Source organism: Simochromis diagramma, unplaced genomic scaffold (assembly GCF_900408965.1).
Source record: "Simochromis diagramma unplaced genomic scaffold, fSimDia1.1 OVJJ01000201.1, whole genome shotgun sequence".
In the NCBI taxonomy this organism is placed as follows: Eukaryota; Metazoa; Chordata; class Actinopteri; order Cichliformes; family Cichlidae; genus Simochromis; species Simochromis diagramma.
In genome coordinates this window covers 57,047-77,401 of record NW_024387223.1, presented here as the reverse complement: position 1 = coordinate 77,401, position 20,355 = coordinate 57,047, and the positions used below count along the sequence as shown (strand labels likewise).

The following is a 20,355-nucleotide window of genomic DNA, read 5'->3' as shown; positions in this document are numbered from 1 at the left end:
GCTTTTATTAGGCGTGGCCAAAGTTTCAGATTATGAGCAATGTTTTTGCTTTCACACTTTCATTCTAGCAGTTTCTGGTTTCATCTGCTTCAGACTGTCACATTAAAATGAGGTCACATGACTCAAAATGAGCCCTGCTGCCTGCACCAATCACAGACGTTATTGGATGATGACGATGATAAACTTGTGATTAAAAAAACAACACAAAAAAGCAAAAATGTGAGAATAAAATGCAAATCTGCTGCAAACTTTAAGGTGGACACTAAAGTGTAGTAATCGTCACCTCTGCCTACAGCCCACCTGACTGTAACACTGACAAAGTCAAGACTTTCAAACTCTTGATTTTGTTGTGCGTGTTTAGAGTGAGAGTAAAGGTGAATCAGTCTAAGAGCACAGTCACAGGGACACGAGGCCGCTGCTTTGATAGAAGAGTAAAATCTCACCTGTACACACGAACAACAGAAGGCAGGCAAACAGCAGAATCCAGAAGAGCATCGCAGATGTTCCTGAACGCATCTCTCATTGCTCTACAGATCCCAGATCAGGTTGTTAACAGAGAAGCTGAACAGGCTATAACACCCACAACACCCACTTCAAGTGGGTGTTTCCTTCAAGGAGATTTATGAGTGACGGACAGTCACATGACTTACAGGGATATTTCTTTTTTAAATAAGATTTTCAAGCTCACATCAAGCCCTTGTGCCACAACCATGTTTAAACTTATTTGCCAATTAAAGTCTTTTGTTGAAAGGATTCCTGAACTGACCGTTCATCACTGTTCATCGTTCATCACAGAAACATTAAAAAGAAGAAATCTGTAAAACTGAAACCACTGAAGGAGACCGCGTCACATGACTGTATCATGTGACGTGGTCTCGTTCACCACAGAGTAAAGCAAGGAGAGATATAGAAATAATCAAAGTACTTTAGGTATTTCAAATTTTGCTATATCATTACTATTTAAATATTTAGCAACTTTAAATATTTAAATAGTGTAGATATAGAAATATTTTAATGAATGAGCACATTGTAGTTATTATGCTTTGTGGGATTTTTTGTGTTATTTTTAGTGCTTTTTCCCCACATGTAATTGTCAATAACAGCTCTGAGGTTTCCAGTTTCCTGTTTCTGATGAAAGTTTCCCTGCAGGGTTAATAAGACACGTAAAGAAAGACTTAAGTTTTACATAAGTGTCTGTACAGACAGTAAATGTAATTCTTATTGTTCGCTTCACCTGTGTACTCTATCTGTAATTTGATTAGGTTAATAATTTAGTAGTTTTGTAGCTGTAAACATCCTGGCATGTTGGCTTTATGTTTTCCATGACTGACGGCTCTGTGGTTAATCATGTGCATCTTCCTCTTCTGTCCTCAAGTCACTCGACAGCTCTGACAAACAGAAGCTGTCAAACTGTCACTGTGAGACATATTTTAGACCTAGCTTCAGTCCAGACATCACTTTTCTTTAAACAGGGTTCAACACACAAATTAAGGAAAGGTTTGTTCAAAATCAATGAATTAAAAATAATTTAATGATATTTTATGATTCATCTGCAAAAGATATTTTAAACAACATTCTGTCTTTATCAATTATTTCAGTTTTTGTGGATTTATTTTTGTATGTTTGCTGCTGTGATTGAGTTTCCATCTTGTTCTCTTTCACTGTTTGACAAACATAAAACAATTATAAATATTATTTGACTACAGTATGGATGGAACACAATGTTTTAATGATGCCAGTAAGTATAATGTTATGTATAGTTTATTGTGTGGCACTATGCTGTTAACACTACAACAGTGAGCTGGCACTTTTACGGGGTCAGTAACCTTTGGTCTCACTTTTTGTTCTTCTTTTGTGCTCATAGTTTGTGGTCAGAGAGAGCGAGAGAGAGACAGGGGAATCCACAAAGAGCAAAAATAGCTTGACCTCAGCCACAGACTGGAAGCAGCAGGAACGTCTTTCAGCGGTTTCAGAACAAACTGTGTAAGTGTGCCGTTTCAGGAAAGTTAAAAGGACCTGGGCCTCCTACGTACATGTGCTTTATCACAGCTGGTGGATATATTTAACCTCTTTCACAGAACAACCATGATAATTTCCTGTAATATTAGTGCCACAGAAGAGTAGTGCAGTTATATATATAAAAAATCGAGTGATTCCTGTGTGTGTTGCACCAACCTTGCTACCTTGCGGTGACTCACACACACACATCCCTCCATTGCTGAAGCAGTTACAAGAATCTTTGGCCACAAAGTGATTGGTGAGTGTCATGGTGGGAACCCCGAACCAGATGGTGGGCACCGGAGGTGAAGGCAGCCGTCACGCTAAAGAAGAAGAAGAGTCTTACTGGGTTTGGTCAGCCTGTGGGTCTTTGGAGGCAACTGATGGGTACCAGCAGGCAAAAACTCACCATGCTGTAGTCACGGTGTATAGTGGGCGTGGGTTGGGTTCATTTAATGATTACAGTGGACATAAAAATGAGCATGACTCAATATCCAAATATGAACACATTTCATGAGAAGCAGCAATAGAAGTAAGTATGTAAACACTGTAAAGAGGAATAATATTTACTGGTGTTACATGGATTAGTATTATCTCCATTATACTTTAAGTTATGATCTTTTTCAATAGATGTTCAGATCCTGTAAAGTGAGGAAAACCTATTACTCCACCAATAATCCTCCTTTATACACAATGTGTTGGATTTTCTTATAGGAATAAATGGAAATGATCTCTAGGAGTAAATGCATCAGTGATACATCTCTTTATAATCATGTGGTCATTTGAAAAAAGTCTGTTAGTCTGACAGAACTCCGGCTCATGTATGTAGGTAAAGTCACCAGCTTGCAACCTTCTGTCTGCTGTGCCCAGATTAAACCATGGTCTCGTGCTGCCATCTACTGACACTTAAATGCAACAACAGGCTGTCCAACTCTAATCTTCCACCACTGAAACTTTAATATCACTCGCGTTTTATGAATGCGGAGCACCGTTTTTGTATCTGATATGGAAGGAAATTCACACTCAAACGTCATAAAATGTCTTTTCTAATTAGTTTTTTGCAGGCGTGTTCACACCTGGTGATCTCTGGTGGTCGTTTCGTTGCCCTGTACCTGTGCATGTGCAATGACAATAAAGTTGAATTCTATTCTATTCTATTCTATTCTCAATGACATCACACAGGATCAGGAGAGCTCAGCTCTTTAAAAAACGCCCTGTCACACCTGTTTTAACTGACACACAACACCACAAAAATCTAACGTCAAATATGTGTTCACATTTTTTGATTTAATTAAAGTAATATACACTCACTGGCCACTTTATTAGGTACAGCTTCCTAATATTGGGTTGGACCCTTTTTTGCCTTCATACTGTTTTAATTCTTCGTGGCATAGATTCAACAAGGCCCTGGAAACATTTCTCTGCAATTTTTGGTCCATCACTCACTTCCACAATGGCCCAAAGCTGCTCTATTAGATTACGATTTGGTGACTCTGGAGTGTGGGCTATTTGAGTGCAGTGAACTCATTATCATGTTAAAGAAACCATATCACACTCAGGTCGGCTGTGATGTATGACACTCAGTTTGTGTGTCAAGAAAATCCTCCACACGTCACACCACAGGCTGAACTGTTGGTGGAAAGCAGGATGGATTCATACTTTCATCCTACATTTAGATCCTACTATCTAAACGTTGCAGCAGAAATGAAGATAAAAGAGTGTGTGTGGATGATTCAGCACCTACAACTCAGAAGAAGATGACAGTGGAAAAGAAGGCCAGGTCAACTGGAGACAGTTGAGTGTAACAAGTGTTTGTTTGAGGTCAAATGCAGTCTGGAGGAGAGGGGAGAAACAAAAGCAAATATGTGCCAAACATTAATGTAAATCTTGAAACCAGCACATTTAATCAAACTCTCGTTAGCTTTTAATAACTGACTTGACAGCAGCACACACACACACACACACACACACACACACACACAACCCCGTTCAGCTATCTTAGTGAGGACCTTCATTGACATAATGGTTTCCCTATCCCCTTACCCTAACCCTAACCATTAAATGAATGCCTAACCCTAACCATAACCTAATTGTAACCCTGACACTAAAACCACATTTTGAGCCTCAAAAAGGCCTTCAAACTTGTGAGGACCGATGAGTCCTCACAAGTGACTGTTGGTTCTCACAAGTATAGTAGAATGCAGATTTCGGTCCTCACAAAGATAGCTAGACAGGAACACACACACACGCACACACAATGACATCTAGTTTGAGGAAACCTGCTGTATTCACATGCAGGACATTTAATCAGTTAGAATCCATTAGTTACATTATTACAGTCTATGACATCATCAAAGCAGACAGTCAGAAAAAAAAGACGGAAAGAAAAAAGAAAGCAGACAGAGCTGAAGTAGAAAAGCTTCTATATCGTCTTCTGCCTCCACTGGGATGCCTCAGACTACACTAAGTAATCCCTCATGTTATGGTAAATGGCCTGTATTTATATAGCGCTTTACTAGTCCCTAAGGACCCCAAAGCGCTTTACACAACCAGTCATCCACCCATTCACACACACATTGGTGATGGCAGCTACATTGTAGCCACAGCCACCCTGGGGCGCACTGACAGAGGCGAGGCTGCCGGACACTGGCGCCCTCTGACCACCACCAGTAGGCAACGGGTGAAGTGTCTTGCCCAAGGACACAACGGCCAAGACTGTCCAAGCCGGGGCTCGAACCAGCAACCTTCCAATTACAAAGCGAACTCCCAACTCTTGAGCCACGATCGCTCCAGGTCATGTGCCTGGAGCTCAATATAAGCTTATTTGATTTTCTTCCAAGAGCCGAGTCATCCCCTCAGTGAATGTTTCCACCTGCTGCCGTCTGATTGAAATGTTTGTCATGAATGTCGTGCCACCATGTGTGATACTGCCAAGCTTCTCGTCGATGTCTCACATGAATACAGCAGCATTTTTTTCACCCTTTAGAATTGCAAAATATTCCAGTTTCCTTCAAGGACATGGCTCAAATTACAAGTTGTGACTATTTTATGAAGTGGTAATATATTCATGTGCAAGAGTTTTTGTCTTGTTAGTCTGATCCTCAAACACACCAGATACTATCACCATTATCATTTAGTCAGTGGATTTTCTTTTTTTGCCCTGTCCCAGTGCAAAGACTTTCAGGGAAAGTTCTGGACATGTTTCACACTCATTGGATTTCTGTCCATCAGTTCACCTGTCATTCAGCCCGATCACAGCCCAAGTTCCGACTCTTTTGCTGTTTTCTTTACACCAAATATCCAACAGCAGCCACAATGAGAAGCAGGCTGGAAACTGATAGACCGGATATAAGTCCAACAGATCTATCCTTCTTGTCTGCTTCCTCCCTGGCTCCTTGTCTTTGAACTGCAGGACAGAAACAGGTGTCAGGTGTGTTAGGTAGGTGATGAGAGAAGAACAGAACAGGAACCAGCTTCACTGTGAATCATGACCTGTTTCCTGATTCTCACTGAAAACCTTTTCAACCCTCAGCTAAATCTATCTACTGTGGCCTGAACTGGTTTAATGTTGCCACACGGATTGTCAGAGTGGCCACAAAATGACTGGAAAGCTCTGACGATGCTTACTCTGTCAGCTTCTCTCCTTCACTCTCGCTTTCATTACTGTCAGTGTAACACTTGTTTTAAAGCACTCAGGGTAACACAGTGGATGGTGGCCAGCCGGCTGGGGCCATGGGTTCTTGACAGCTTCCTCCCACAGTTGAAGAACATCCACGCGTTAGGTAAACTGGTGAGTCTAAACTGGTATTTATGGTTTTCTGTCTGACTGGCAACCTGTCCAACCTGTCCAGGGTGTACCTGTCTGTAGCCTTCTGGCACCTGGGATAAACTCAACCCCAACCTTGACCTCGAATTTGATGAGTGGAAGTGGGCTGGGTTAAATCTCACCAGCAGGTGGCGCTATTGCTTTGTCTGTTCATAGGTTGCATTGCGATAGCTAGTAACAGCTAGGCAGAGTCAGAAGCAGGAAATATTTCTCACATGTGCGCTTGCGATGGTTTAATAGTCATTAATGAACCCAACTCCATCCTTATTTATGACTCTGTGGAAAACACTGCCTCTGAGTATTTTGAGCTTTTGACATGTTTTCTATTATTACTTTCTGGTACTTTGAGTACAATTGTGATTTTTACAGACGTTAATTTTAAGAAACAGGCTACTATGTAACTTCAGGTCTCATTGCACCTTGTTTAATTTTTATCACTCAGATATAAAATGTTCATGAGGGATTGTTGTGGACACTCAAGTTTGTGAATGTGAACTTGAGAAGGAAGAGGAATTAAAAATCAATACCATAGCTGTAGCTAGTAAAAAATCTCAGACAAGTATAAATCTCAGGGATATTAACCTCAAGGTCAGAGGTCAAATTAAAAAAAAATCCTGTCAGGTGACGTAGGATATTGAAATTGATACCATAAGTGCGTCGACCCTGAGACTGAAGTACATGTTTCCTGATGTCTGTTAGTTTTACTTTACATTTTGAAGGGCCGTCTTAATAAAGTAGACAGCACACCTGTCACTGGTCAAAGAGCTGTCTGTCTGCTTAGCTGTGCTTCACACAGTAGTAACAGAACAGGAGGAAAGTGGATAGATTCACACTCATTTACACCTATGGGCAATTTGGATTAATCAATGTACCTATCCCCACTAAGTGCATGTCTTTGGACGGTGGGAGGAAGCCGGAGTACCCGGAGGGAACCCACGCAGACAGGGGGAGAACATTCAAACTCCACACAGAAAGACCCCGGCCTGATGGTGGAATTGAACTCAGGACCTTCTTGCTGAGCGGCAACAGTGCTAACCACCGTGCCACCGTGCTGCCTTAAACCAGTTCAATAAATGTATAATCATAAGAGTACATACCTGAAGCCAGGACATGACTAATAAAATGGATGAAAGCAGGAAGAGTGAATTCTTACTCTTGATTTAACCGGCTAGTCTTGCTCATCGAGGGACAAACAGATACAGAGGACACACTCGAGGCTTCAACTCACCTGCAGGTGTAACTTTCAGCTTGGTTTCCTGCTTAATCTCAGACCTCTGGCTGTGATCTGTTTCATATGAGATGTGGCACTCATATGTTCCAGTGTCATTAGCGGTGACGTTGTGAAGAATGATGGACATTTTTCCACTTTTCATGTTTGGGTCTTCCAGCTCCACTCGACCTTTGAAAGACTCATGCTGGTATGTTTTGTAAAGACGATCTTCCCGGAAGAAAAAGACGTAATCATCTACTTTCAGGTCACTCTTGGTCCATGCTACCCGTAAGATGTTGCCTTCATGGGGACCCTGACAATCGAGAGTTGCATCCTCTCCAACCTCCACTTCTTTCTCGTCTAAAAGAAAAAGAAAAGAATCCAGAAATACTGCACACCCCAAATTATAGTTGGATTAGTGTTGTTGGTTAGTGCATTACAATCATTCTGGACAGGCTCATATTTGCTACTTACAAGCAGCACACTGTCATAGTCCAGTTTTTCAACTGAAAGCTGAAAAATGAAAACACACACACACCTTGTGTGTGCCTTTGCTTAGAAATCTCAAAAATCTGCCCACAAATGCAAATGTGCGAGCGCAATCCAAATGCAAATCAGATAACAGTAGTTGTGACCACAGAGTGAATCTATATTAACAGTAGGCCGACTAGAAAGGCAAGAAATCCCCCACAGCTGTTATTTTTCGAGGAAGTTGGCAAAGCACTGACGAGAAAAATACTTTAAATAGTTTGAGGTCACGGGCCTCACTGTAACAGAGGAAAGCACTTTAAGGAATCCATTGTGACTATGCTGTAAAACATTGAAAACAAAAGCCTTTTTGTAACAATATTAACTTTATCAAACTGCTGCTTTAAGTACACTGTAAAAATTAAACTTCAAATATAGATCACAGGTTATTGTAACAACATTTTCTAGGGAAGGAAAGTTAAAGTAGAAATAAATAAATAATTAAAAACCTTGGCAACATCAAAGAGTCAGTGTGCCTAAAATTAAAAATCCCGCATTTCTCTGATCGCCTGTGAGTCACTGTCTCATATTATCATGTTAATAGCATCATTTCTCTGCAGCACAGAAACATGTGGATCCACTGGTAACCAACTGAAATGTACAAATGTAACATTACCATTTAAAAAACATGAAACCTTTTCCACAGAAATACCATTAAATAATAATAATGTAAACATGCTCTTTCACTCACCTGTAGATCCAAGAATTAGAGCCAAAAACAGGACTTGGAGAGTGTTCATCTGTGACAGGAGGCTGTAGACGGTGGCGTTATGATAGGAAACATTAGGCTTTCATACGAATCAGAGGGGGGGACAAAGTGTGGGAGGTTCAAAGGAAAGTAGCATTTAAGAGAATGTGAGATCACACTTATTTAATGCTCATGATATGAACATGATATTATATAAAAACTGTAAAACATTAGGAATCTGACATACAGTTTAGATGATGTCTCTCATCTCAGGCTTTTTACAGGAATTCGAGCTGCATTTCAGAAAAGGCTGCAGGGTCATGTTGGCTTCTATAGATCTGGTGCTCAGGGCCTCTGTGCTGTGCTTTAACATGGCCATTTTCTACACACTAGTAAGATTTCTTCATGTTTTGTCCTCTGCCTGTGTGTCAGTGGTAGACTGCATGATTTTGTATGTTCCTGTTCGGTCTCATCTTCAGAGTCACTCCGTCAGCTCATCTTGGAGTATCGTCTTCCTGATTTATTCATGGATGCCATCCTGATGACTCAGGTCTTATTCCCAGTGTTGTTGCTGTATTTTTAAAAATGGCACAAAATATGAAAAATAGAAATTCCTCAGGAGGAGGGTGATGGATCTTGTGGTGTGTAGTTTTTGTGTGTGTAGCTTTATCTTAAAATGACTAAGAACAGTGCCGATGTTTTTGCAACTGATGGTGGCTTCTCTGTTTGTCTGTGGCATAACAGAGGGTCGTGTCCCTAACAGGCCTGAGGGAGGAAAGAGAGCAGGGGCGTTCACACAGTTTCACTTCTCTGTTGTTAACGATTGTGATGAGCTCATGTTGGTAAAATGAATCATTCCTTTCACGCCAAAGAAATGTGGGTACTAACCATTAAGAACTCTTTGGAATTTGTGTTCACAGGTTTTTCAAAGTTACAGGCCCTCAGAGTGCATTGGAGAGGGGGTTAAACGCTCAAATCTTGACAGCATTTTTGGTTCCTCATAAATTGATAAGTTATTCACAGAAACATTCACAACAGTAGTCAAAGCTGGCACATTTGTATTTGAGGTTCATTCATGTGCCTCATGAAGACTCTGAAACTGTCTGACAGACGTTTGGGGATTTTTTTTTCTTCACTGTGGTGAAGAATCGTTTTCATCACTTTCCTTTCTTCGTGTTCCTCCTTTGTTCTTTGTCTTCGGCTCTTCCACCTTTAGCTCTCCACAGTTCTGCATCAGCATCAAGCACACCCGTGGTTCATCACCCCAACGTTCCTCCTCACGAACACAAAGTGAGACCAGAACTGTTTGTTTATTCTGCATCGATCTACAGCCCGACCGATCCAACAGTGTCTGTGGAAGTTTTTTACAACTCAAACCTGAGTGTCATTTCTCTTTAGTTCTGATGTCACCGCTGAGCAACACAAACCTTCTGCCGTCACAGTTACTTTCAGCTGCTCACTATTTCACCACAGTGGGAACTTTTTTTAACGTTGGCTGATTTTCATGCTAGATGCCCTTTGTGACACGACGCCCACAGGATTTCTGTCTCTTGAGTGTTGTGGTTCACATTTGCCTAATAAGTGAAGGCTGTTGAAGTGAACTACAACTTTCTAAGGGCCCAGTTCTTTTTTCATTCTTCACTGTAGTGTGACACAATAATAACAATACAATAATTGATCCATGGAGCCTGCTGAAGGTTCTGCTGAACCTCATACTGTATTTTCACCCCTTTACTCTTTTTAAAGCTGCAGTTAAACAAAAGTGTGCCCCAGTTTTGAGGGATGTTCATGTTTGACTCATTTCACCACAATTCTGTGTGGTATTTCTACAGAAATGTATTTTCATGTTTCATCCCACTAGCTGTTTAATACTCAGACGTATTTGAATTTCTGTTTACCAAAGAAAATAGGCAAATCAGCTGAGTTGGCACAATAGAGGAGGATGTTAGAGACTGAGTGAAGGAGGCAGATGAGCTACTGTGATGACCCCTAATATGAGAGCAGAAGGTTAACCAACTCGAATTCACCTTTATACATCACAGCTTTATTTAACTGTCCACTTTCACAGGCCTGGTTAGCTGGTATCAAGTCAAGTCAAAGTCAAGGAAACCTCCATTTCTCACATGCAAGTTGCCCTACTGTGAAATGGGACCAGTTGTGTATAATATGAGTTTATGTCAATAAACAACTGGGACACTCTCCTGGGACAGACTGGGAAAAGAGACATGTGGAGACAGTTCATTTAGGCGAGGGAGTCGGCATGTTAAATAACCGAAATCCTGTTCCACTCTTTGTTCACATCAGGAAATGTGGGTTTCATGTCAACGTCAATGCAATGTCAATGGTAACTTTATTGTCCCTAATGGGAAAGTGATTTGCAGTATGTCCATACAGAAATATAAAAAACAAACAAACAGGCAAACAAACGCATCACATACACACATAAAAATAATATAAGCCTGAGAAAACAACCTAAAATTTATCACCAATTTATCACTATTTTGCTTGGGCAGGTGACACCTCCCTGGGGTCAGCGGGGGAGCTGGCCCCAGGGAGGTGTCACCTGCCCCTCCCTTCCTTCCCTCCCCATCTCCAGCTGCCTCCCTCTTCCCGCTCCACCACAACCACCCACACATGCAGGGCCTTGGAGTAGGGGTATGTCACCAGGGTGCAGAGGAGGCTACCCCCCCCCTCTGTCCCCTTCTGGCTGCCTCTGCCTCAATTTTATCCCACAACTTAGACATTCACATTACTCACACTCTCATTACACATACATATAGGATCTTGGGGGTGGGCACGATACACGGAGTCCAAAGTACCATCAGGGTGTACACCCCACCCCTGGCGTCGTTGCCCACCTCTCAATGTTAAATACACGTAGACATACCTGCTGCTCTCTGGCAGGTAGCTCCATGCCCTCCTGGGTTTTAAATGCACCTTAGAACACACATGCATCAACACTACAATGAGCGGGTGGAGGGAGGTTTGGAGTCTTCTCTCACCCCCATTCTCTGCGGCCTGCTGGAGCGGGGGGGCTAGGAGGAGGAGTTGGCCGTCTGACTGCGGTCTGGAGTGTGGGGCCTCCCTGCTGCTGTGGAGTCGGGGCGGTCTGCCTCCCCCCACCGCAGGGAAAAGGGTAACACCACCTGGGTCTGGGTGCAGTTCCCCCCCCAGGGGCAAGGGTACCTAGACCCGGTTTGTAGAGTACGCTTGGGGAGTGTGATCGTGTGTACAGCGTCTCTTTATGTCTGTCTCCACGTTGGTTGAGTGTGGAGTAAGTGCATATGAGAGCATGAGGGTGGGAATGGATGTTTGTGTCTGTGTGTGCCTGTATGTCTGTGTCTATATGTCAGGTTGGGTGTCAGGCGCCACCTCTCTGGGGACATCTCAGGCCCTCCAAGGTTTGGAGGCCTATCTCCCCCTACCACCACTTCCCCTGCCAGTGGCGGACTCCCTCAGGTGTCGGTGGCGTTGGTGGTTCTTTGTGTCTGGGGATGGGCGTCCGGGTACACACCGGCTCACTCCTTGGCGGCCGCTTATCGGGGCCTGGAGCCTGGGGCTCGCTCGGGCCACTTCGGAGGTGGGGTGCCCCTGGCCTCTCGGCCTGGGGCTCGGTCACTCAGGCACAGCTGGCTGCCGGCGGAGCTCACGGGCGCGTCACTGCAACTCCCCCTGGCTTCTGCTCCGCGGCTGCTGAGTGTAGCCCTCATCTGGGACTCTCCTCAGCTCTTACTGGGACAGTGGCGCGGCTGCCCCTCTGTTGGTCTTCCTTGGTCTCTTGTGTTCTGGGGGCCTCTGGATGTCTGGAGTTTTGATCTCCTCCATACCTGCTTCATGCCCTGGAGGACGGGGCTGTGCCCCCCCCCACACCCTCTAGCAGATCATTACATGAAGGAACCTTTTAAAAACAAAAACAAGCGCGTCCATGCTCACAGGTGTACACACGGGTGATCACACCCACAAACTACACCCTTTTTGGCTCCTACCTCAAAGCACACTGTGTTCTGTTGATCTTATGTGCTGCACAATAATGTTTAATATTTAGTATTTACTGTCATATTCCCATATATCATTGTGATGTTGTTTATTCTATTACTCTTGTTCTCTTCTGCTTGTTTTCTTTTTTCTTTCTCAGCAGGTGATCCAGGTGATCGATAGATGCATTTATATATATATATATTTTTTTTTTCTGCTCATTCTGTTGGTTTTTGTTTTTTGCCCTTCTCCCCCATCCCTCTTCTTAGCTGTTTCTCTTTCCCTCTTTCTTTCTCCCCTTCTTTCCCCCAGTCAAGTCTGTCTCATATTCAGTAAGTGAAAATAAAATAAACAATAAAAGGTGAATCAAATGGACCATTATGGCAAGGCTGGGATGGTCAATTTGGTAAAGTAAATCCATTGGGCATCTTTCTTTGCCTTTAGACAACAATTCTGATGGCAAAAGAGCCAAACGGGACAGGCAAAAAAAAAGAAAAAAAAAAAAGAGGATGTGGCTCACTACAAGAAGTCATGTCACTCAGTTTGTGTGTCTATTTTGCTTCGTTTGTTTTGCTTATTTATTTTCACGCCAGTGGTCGTCTCAGCACTGTAAGTGTGGAGGCAGCTAACCTGTAGTAACAGACCTTTCACTATATTGTAAGTTTTGTCAAGATTATATTACTACTCGTGTCAAATAGGTGTCAGTATCACCTTCAGACAACAACATCTTACACGAAAATCAATTCAAATATGCCACCTGTCAAATTTCTGCCCTCTGTGCTGGGATTCCCAGAATCTTGGCAGGAAGTAAGGTTGTATTTCTACTGGTCGAGGGTTTCATTTCTGGGCATGGGTCAGATTTGAGTCATCCTCTGACAAGTATTTGGAGGTTTTTTTTGTAATTGGAATTACAGTCTCCTCTGTCCGCACTCCTTTGGCAGTAAGTCAAACTTTATTCAGCTGATTCACATGTTGAATTCTCTCGCAGCTGTTCTATTCCAAAGTTCTACTGCGTGACTGATAGCCATGAGTTTGAAATCCGCTCTGTAAGCATGTCTCTTAACAGGTGTCATTTTGGGGTCCTTATACACAGACAGTAATATTATGTTGAAGCACAGTGGGTATTACTCTCTGAGACTCCTGACTAGTGTAGCCGTAATGCTCTGACAATCCATCAAGCAGTCGTACTAAAACAACCAGAATTCATACATAAGGCGCACTGACGATTTTTGACACTATTAAAGGATTTTAAGTGCACCTTATAGACTTTTATGTTTCTGTGAGTCGACGCAGCCTTGTTTATCTTATTGCATCCTCTGTAACGTTGATTTAGTTGCTCTGCAGTGTCATACTTTTGTTTCTCCACATCTCATCTCAGTCCTGAACCATACTGAAGAGAGGCCTACTGCACCTTTACCCCTCATGAGCAACACTGATGAGACATGAAACCATCTTTTTGTTTTTCCTTCCAAATCTGATGTTAAAGACTTTACTCTGTGTCTTCTAATTCTCATATTATGAGAGACGGGAGTTTAAGATGCAAGTCAGCATTCCCAGTTTGATGTGGTTGGTCCCTGAATTGTCAGTGGATGCCTGGATGTACTCTGGTTGTATATATAAATACTTATTTTCCACCCTGATTTACGTATAAATTCTTTACAAATCCTACCATGTGGATTCATGGATTTTTTTTTTTTCACATTCTGTCTCTCACAGTTGAAGTGTACCTCTGGTGCAAATTACTGACCTCTGTCATCATTTTAGGTGGGGGAACTTGCACAATCGGTGGCTGACTAAATACTTTTTTGCCCCACTGTATTTTAAAGTAAAGGCTTTAAAACCAAGTTAGTACAAACGTCACTAATGTCACATAACTTTGCCGACATGTGGCCAACAGTAATGTTTTAATGTTCTTCGTTATTAAACATTTGCACATAAATAAGTGACATAATATTCAGTACTTACTTTTCACAGTTTACTCTTCGGCCGCTCCGCTTCTGCCGTCTGCGGCAGAATTCTCCACACCGACTGCCGCGCTATGAATTGTGGGATATATGGGACCACGAAGTCTACACTGCCACAGCCTTAAAATTCAGGGAAATGAAGGCCGCATTTCAGGGCCGCATTTCGAGCAGCCTTTGAATTGGGACAGCCTTCGGCGCGCCGCTGTGATGTAATCGGCCTTGAAATGCGTACTTTAAGGCTGCAGACCCTGAATTGGGAGACAGCCTCCTATCTCTCCTACTGACATGTTTCAGCCAAACAAAACCTTTTCTCATAATGATGAGAGGTGGAAACTACAGAACTACCACCCTGTAAGAGAGGAAGGAGGAGGAGGCTCTCGCTTGATGCTAGTGTGGACCGATCAAAGTTGAGTAGCACCTGCAGATGGAGAAAGTTTCTTCACTTTGGCTGCTCTGTAAGTATGCTGTGATGTTTTTGGTTTCTGAAAAGGATTAAAAAGAAAGGACTCTCACTGTGTTGCTTCACAAACATCCAGTTTGTGAAGACAAAAGAGAAAAAAAACCACTTCCTGTTTTCTGCTTCTTCAGTCTGTAGATCGACCAGACTGATGGCGTTGCTGCTTTTTTCCTGAATGTGAAGCTTTAAACTAACCTGTTATTTCTCTTTAGTTTCAACCTCACTGCTGATCTGCACAACAAACCAAGGTCAGTAACCTTTTCCTGTCACAGTTTAAACCTGATATCAGCTACACCGTAATAGAAGCTCTGAGCATTTTTTATATTGTGGCATGATATTATAGTTATTGCACTAAGCTATCCAGGAGCCTGCTGAAAGTTCATCGATGCTACCAAAAGCATAAAGGAAGTATGTTCACCTGAAGAAACTGTTCTAACTTTCTTGGAGGTTCACATTAAAAAAAAAAACTGATCAGCTTTGACTGAGCTCACAGAGTTCCCCACAGCAGGTCTGCTTTGGACCTCAGTGCTGGCTTGTACTTAATATGCATCTTCCTCACAGCTCGTCTGACTGTGAGTCCCAGCAGCTCTCAGGTCTTTAAAGGAGACTTTGTGTCTCTGAGCTGTGAGGAGGACGACAGCTCTGCTGGATGGACTCTGAGGAGAGACACAAGCAGAGACACCGGAGCTGAGTGTGGAGATGAGTGGGGGAGATCAGCTGGTTCTTCCTGTAACATCAGCTACATCGACCCACTGGACAGTGGAGTTTACTGGTGTGAGTCCAGAGAGGGTCCCATCAGTAACATGGTTAACCTGACAGTCACTGGTAAGCTGAGTGTGTGGAGTTAGTGTTGATGAAGCTGTGTGTAAATGGATGAAATGCTGTAGTTTGTCTCTGTGTTGAGATGGATCAGTGATCCTGCAGAGTCCTGTCCTCCCTGTGATGGAGGGAGATGACGTCACTCTGCTCTGTAAAACAAAGACCACTCCCTCCAACCTCCCAGCTGCTTTCTATAAAGATGGCTCCCTCATCAGGAAGCAGCCTACAGGTCACATGACCATCCAGCATGTTTCCAGGTCTGATGAAGGCCTCTACAAGTGTGACATCAGCGGTCATGGAGAGTCTCCATCCAGCTGGATCACTGTCACAGGTGAGGAGCTTCACTCTAATTTCACCTCTTACTTCATCCACATATTCACTGAACAGGTGGGATTCTCTCTGCAGGCAAACCTACAAACACAACCCTTGCCCATGAACCCTCCTCCCCCCACCTTGTGTCCAGGGTTTCCCTCCACCTGGTGGTGTTCTGTCCATACTTCATCTCCACTCTGCTCATGGTATCTTTATATCGATGGAGAGCCACAGGTAACACTCTTAGTCTCTTCAGTTATTTATCAAGCTCAGTTCTTTTTGACTCTTTATACAAATCTCTGATTACACATGTGACAGGAAGTGACCTTATCCCTGTGGTAACAGCACCACCCACCCAAGCTAGGGAGAGACTGGCTGAAGACTGTGATGACATTGTTGGCGTGATCACTGAGCATCACTTTTGAGTTCCTGTTTAATCTGTCAGATTGTGGTCATCACATCTCTGTGATTGAACAACGTGCGACGCCGCAGATTTAAACTGGAATATTATGCTTTGATGAATAAATAAATACATGAAGAAAACATGGACCAGTCAAAGACTGAATGGTAGTAATGGAAGTTTAATGGATTTAAAGCACTTACATGTAATCATTCTCCTGTCAAAAGATTCAAACATTGTGTAATAAAACATGTGACGGTGTGAGAAACACCTGCACCTCTGCAATCTGCTCACATGTTCCTGTTTAAACAGGAAACTGAACGACTACAGTGCTGTGGAACATCTGTTAACCACAGGCTAAAAGACTGGTGGTCCTGCAAGAACACCGCCCACTGCTACCTTTCATCTGCAAACACACACTGACTGCAGGATGCGCATTTAGAAACTCTGGCTCAGTTTATATCAGTGAGACAGGCAGTTAAAACTGAACCTGGTGTTGTGTGCTACGAACTTAAATTAAATTACAATCCACGATTCTGTTCAGACCTTTTCTTAGTTGGTTTCTTTATGATTATAATCTCAGATTTTTGTTACCTTTTCCAATGAAGTTTCTGTTGGTAGTTTATCTTTAATTCTTTGTGATAGGTTTGTAGCTTGTACCTATCTGCTGGAACGTTGAAGACAATATAATTACACTGCAAAGCAAGACACAAGCAGGCTGGTTTACTCATGCATGAGGGAAATCTGGCTGGGCCCAAGTGTCGTCCCACCACCTAGCCTCCGTCAGACTCTCAGCCAGGCTCCCCATAGCACTCCTTTTATTGTGGTTACATGAATATGCATAGGGTTATTAACATATAACATCTTACATAGGTATACATGTGAACAAAGAATACTGTGTGTGTGTGTGTGTGTGAGGTCCAGATGTGACCCTGTGAAGACTCCCCAAAGCTGGTGCCAGGAGTCTAGCGGTCCATCTGAACAAAAGGCTCTTATACTTAAACAGATATACGTGTGTTTGCTATACCACATATCAGCAAGAGAAGATACGACCTCTCCTAGGAGGTGTGTGATCTATGCCAGAACACTCTGTAGAGGGAGTGAACGCCCTCCCCCTTCATGCTACACAGAGCTGTTACAGACCTCCTAGGATGAGACATTCTTTCAATCTACAAATGATTATACACTTCTAAGCATATATGGTTAAATATTTCTAAGCATAAATGACAATCAACAATACAAATCTAACACTTTGAGTTCCGGTTTATTCTGTCTCCTCTATATTCTCCTGTATTTTAATGCTAATCTTGCTCTTTTTGTTCCCTTCTTACATTGCTTCCTGTTTTACTTTGATACCCTTTTGTTTCTTGTATTTGATTTCACATCTTTGATTACCCTTATTAGCCTTTGTGTACTTATAGCTTCAGTCTTCCTTTTTCGCTTGTGTCTTACTGTTTCTTCAGTGCCTTTTGGGGTTTGTGTCCTCGACATCAAATTTGTTTACTTACCTTTTAAATGTTCATTCTGATGGTTTTTCACACTGTAGATTGTAGATCTTCAAAATGAAGTGTACTGTTTGAGATTTGATGTTCTGTTTGTAACCCTCACAAGGTTATCCACTGCTGCTCATTACATGTTTTTCATGGATGTGTGGTTAAGTAATGAGCTCCCAAACAATGTGGCAGAGAGGTGGTTTGTGCTTCTACATTAAATCCTGGTGCACATGTCTGACAGTGTGCGCACTTACTGCTCTGATGTAGATAGATAATTGTGTTGTTGATTATCCAGTGCAGACCTTCTGTAGTTTATGTAGCACCAGATGAAAATGCTGAAACAGCCATGAAAGACTTCACTGACGCCATCAGCAAACTGCAAAGACTCTATCCAGAGGCCTTTGCTCTTGTCGGGTTTTAATTACTGCAGTGTTTGATCTATGCATCTATCAGAATGTTTGTAGTTTGCACTAAAAACTGACCATCAGGTCGCAGCAAACATTTAAAAAACACACGCATAGATTTCAGTTTCTAATGATTTATGGTGTAGGCACCTGTCAGTCACAACTACTCATGCTGTCCTCGGTGCACGCCTTCGTTTCTTCCTCTGTGAAAAGTTTGGGTGTCATCCTCGATAGTACTCTGTCTTTCAATTCACGCATTAATAATGCCACTCGGTCTGCATATTTTCAATTGTGCAACATTAATCAGCTCCGTCCGATTCTCACTCCACATGCCACTGCCATTCTTGTTCATAGCCTTGTTACTTCCCGGATCGATTACTGTCATTCACTTATTTTTTGGTCTTACTCAAAAATCCATCCACAAGCTCCAAGGCGTCCAGAACTCTGCTGCTCGTATCATCACCAGGACTCCTTCTATCCACCACATCAATACTGTCCTGCAGCAGCTTCATTGGCTCCTGGTCAAATATTGTATCAATCTCAAAATACTCGTGTATACATTTAAGGCTATTCATCATCTCTCTCCTCCATATGTCTCTGACCTGGTTCAGATCACCAGCCCATCTTGGTGTCTTAGATCCTCTTCTTCTCTTTCTCTCTCTGTCCCCTCTACCCGTCTTGCCACCAAGGGGATCGTAGCTCAATAGTTGGCAGTTCGTCTTATAATCAGAAGGTTGCCGGTTCGAGCCCCGGCTTGGACAGTCTCGGTCGTTGTGTCCTTGGGCAAGACACTTCACCTGTTGCCTACTGGTGGTGGTCAGAGGGCCCGGTGGCGCCAGTGTCCGACGGAAAAATTAGGAGGACTTGGAGAGTGTTCATCTGTGACAGGAGGCTGTAGACAGTGGAGTGATTATAGGAAGCATTAAGCTTTCACACGAATCAGAGAGGGGGCAGGAAGTAGATGGTTAAACAGAAAGTAAAACATTAGGCTTGTGACATACAGTTTAGATGATGTCACTTCTCTTGGGGATTTTACAGGAATTCGAGCTGCTTCTGAGAAAAGGTCAGAGCAATGTAACTGCACTGAGTGAAGATCAGGATGGTTGTGTTTGTTATTCATTGTGAAGTTTTCACAGTGAAATGTAATTGTTTCACAAAGCAGTGATTGTGTATTCAGGTTGATTCCACATGTAAGATTCACCAAAGAAGCAAAGATTTCACATCATCAGACCCAGATGGATTTTTGGGGATCCATCTCCCAGCCACTTGGTTGTACGCTGTCCTAGCTTGCATCTCATGTGCTGGATAGTCTTTGTGACACCTTTACACAGCCTGCAGGGTCGTGTTGGCTTCTATAGATCTGGTGCTCAGGGCCTCTGTGCTGTCTTTAAGGAATGGCCTTTTTCTAGACACTAGTAAGATTTCTTCATGTTTTATCCTCTGTCTGTGTGTCAGTGATAGATTACATGATTTTGGATCCTCCTTACCTTCTGACACTCTGTCAGCTCGTCTTGGAGTAACATCTTAATGATTTATTCATTGACGCTGTGCTGATGGCTCCTTGTCTTATTCCTAGTGTTGGGCTCGCTGTATTTACAAAAATAGCAACAAAAAAAAAAGGGGGGGGGGTGCGCAAGTGTTTTAATCATCTGTAGCTTTATCTAAAAATGAGAAGGAATAGTGACAATGCTTTTGTAACTGATGGTGGCTTCTCTGTTTGTCTGTGGCATAACAGAGGGCCGTGTCCCTAACAGGCCTGAGGTGTTCACACAGTTTCACTTGTCTGTTGTTAACGGTTGTGATGAGCTCATGTTGGTAAAATGAGTCATTCCTGTCACACCAAAGACGTGGGTACTAACCATTAAGGACCCTTTGGAATCAGCTGGGTGTCCCACAACAGTGTCCAAGCTGGCACATTTATATTTGAGCTTCATTCATTGTTTGTTTGCTGACCTTTCAAAGTGAAAGTGAAACCAAGATGTGCCCACTGTGTTTTTCTCCTGTGTGTTTGCTGCTTCAGGGCCGAGTCTACATGTGCCTCCTGAAGACTCCCTGAAACTGTGAGTTGTCTTCACTGTGGTGAAAAATCTTTTTCATCACTTTCCTTTCCTCCTGTTCTTGCTTTGTTCTTTTGGCCCTTTCACCTTTACCCCTCCACGGTTCCGCATCAGCATCAAGCACACCTGTGGTTCATTGCCCCGAAAAGAGTACCCCTCTATTTTCCTCCTCACGCACACAAAGTGAAATCAGAACTGTTTGTTTATTCTACATCGATCCAACA

At 42.8% G+C, this 20,355-nt stretch overlaps 1 protein-coding gene across 1 annotated transcript; it reads right to left on the bottom strand.

The window, feature by feature from the left end:
• Window positions 1–5,003: 5,003 nt before the first annotated feature.
• Window positions 5,004–8,407, bottom strand: LOC120746650 (butyrophilin subfamily 2 member A1-like). The gene is made up of 3 exons (XM_040052089.1): window positions 8,254–8,407; window positions 7,053–7,394; window positions 5,004–5,404 (listed from the first exon to the last, which is right to left on the bottom strand). Exons 1-3 carry the CDS (start codon window positions 8,300–8,302, stop codon window positions 5,286–5,288), a joined length of 510 nt encoding a protein of 169 aa, XP_039908023.1. The 5' UTR covers window positions 8,303–8,407; the 3' UTR covers window positions 5,004–5,285.
• Window positions 8,408–20,355: the final 11,948 nt, after the last annotated feature.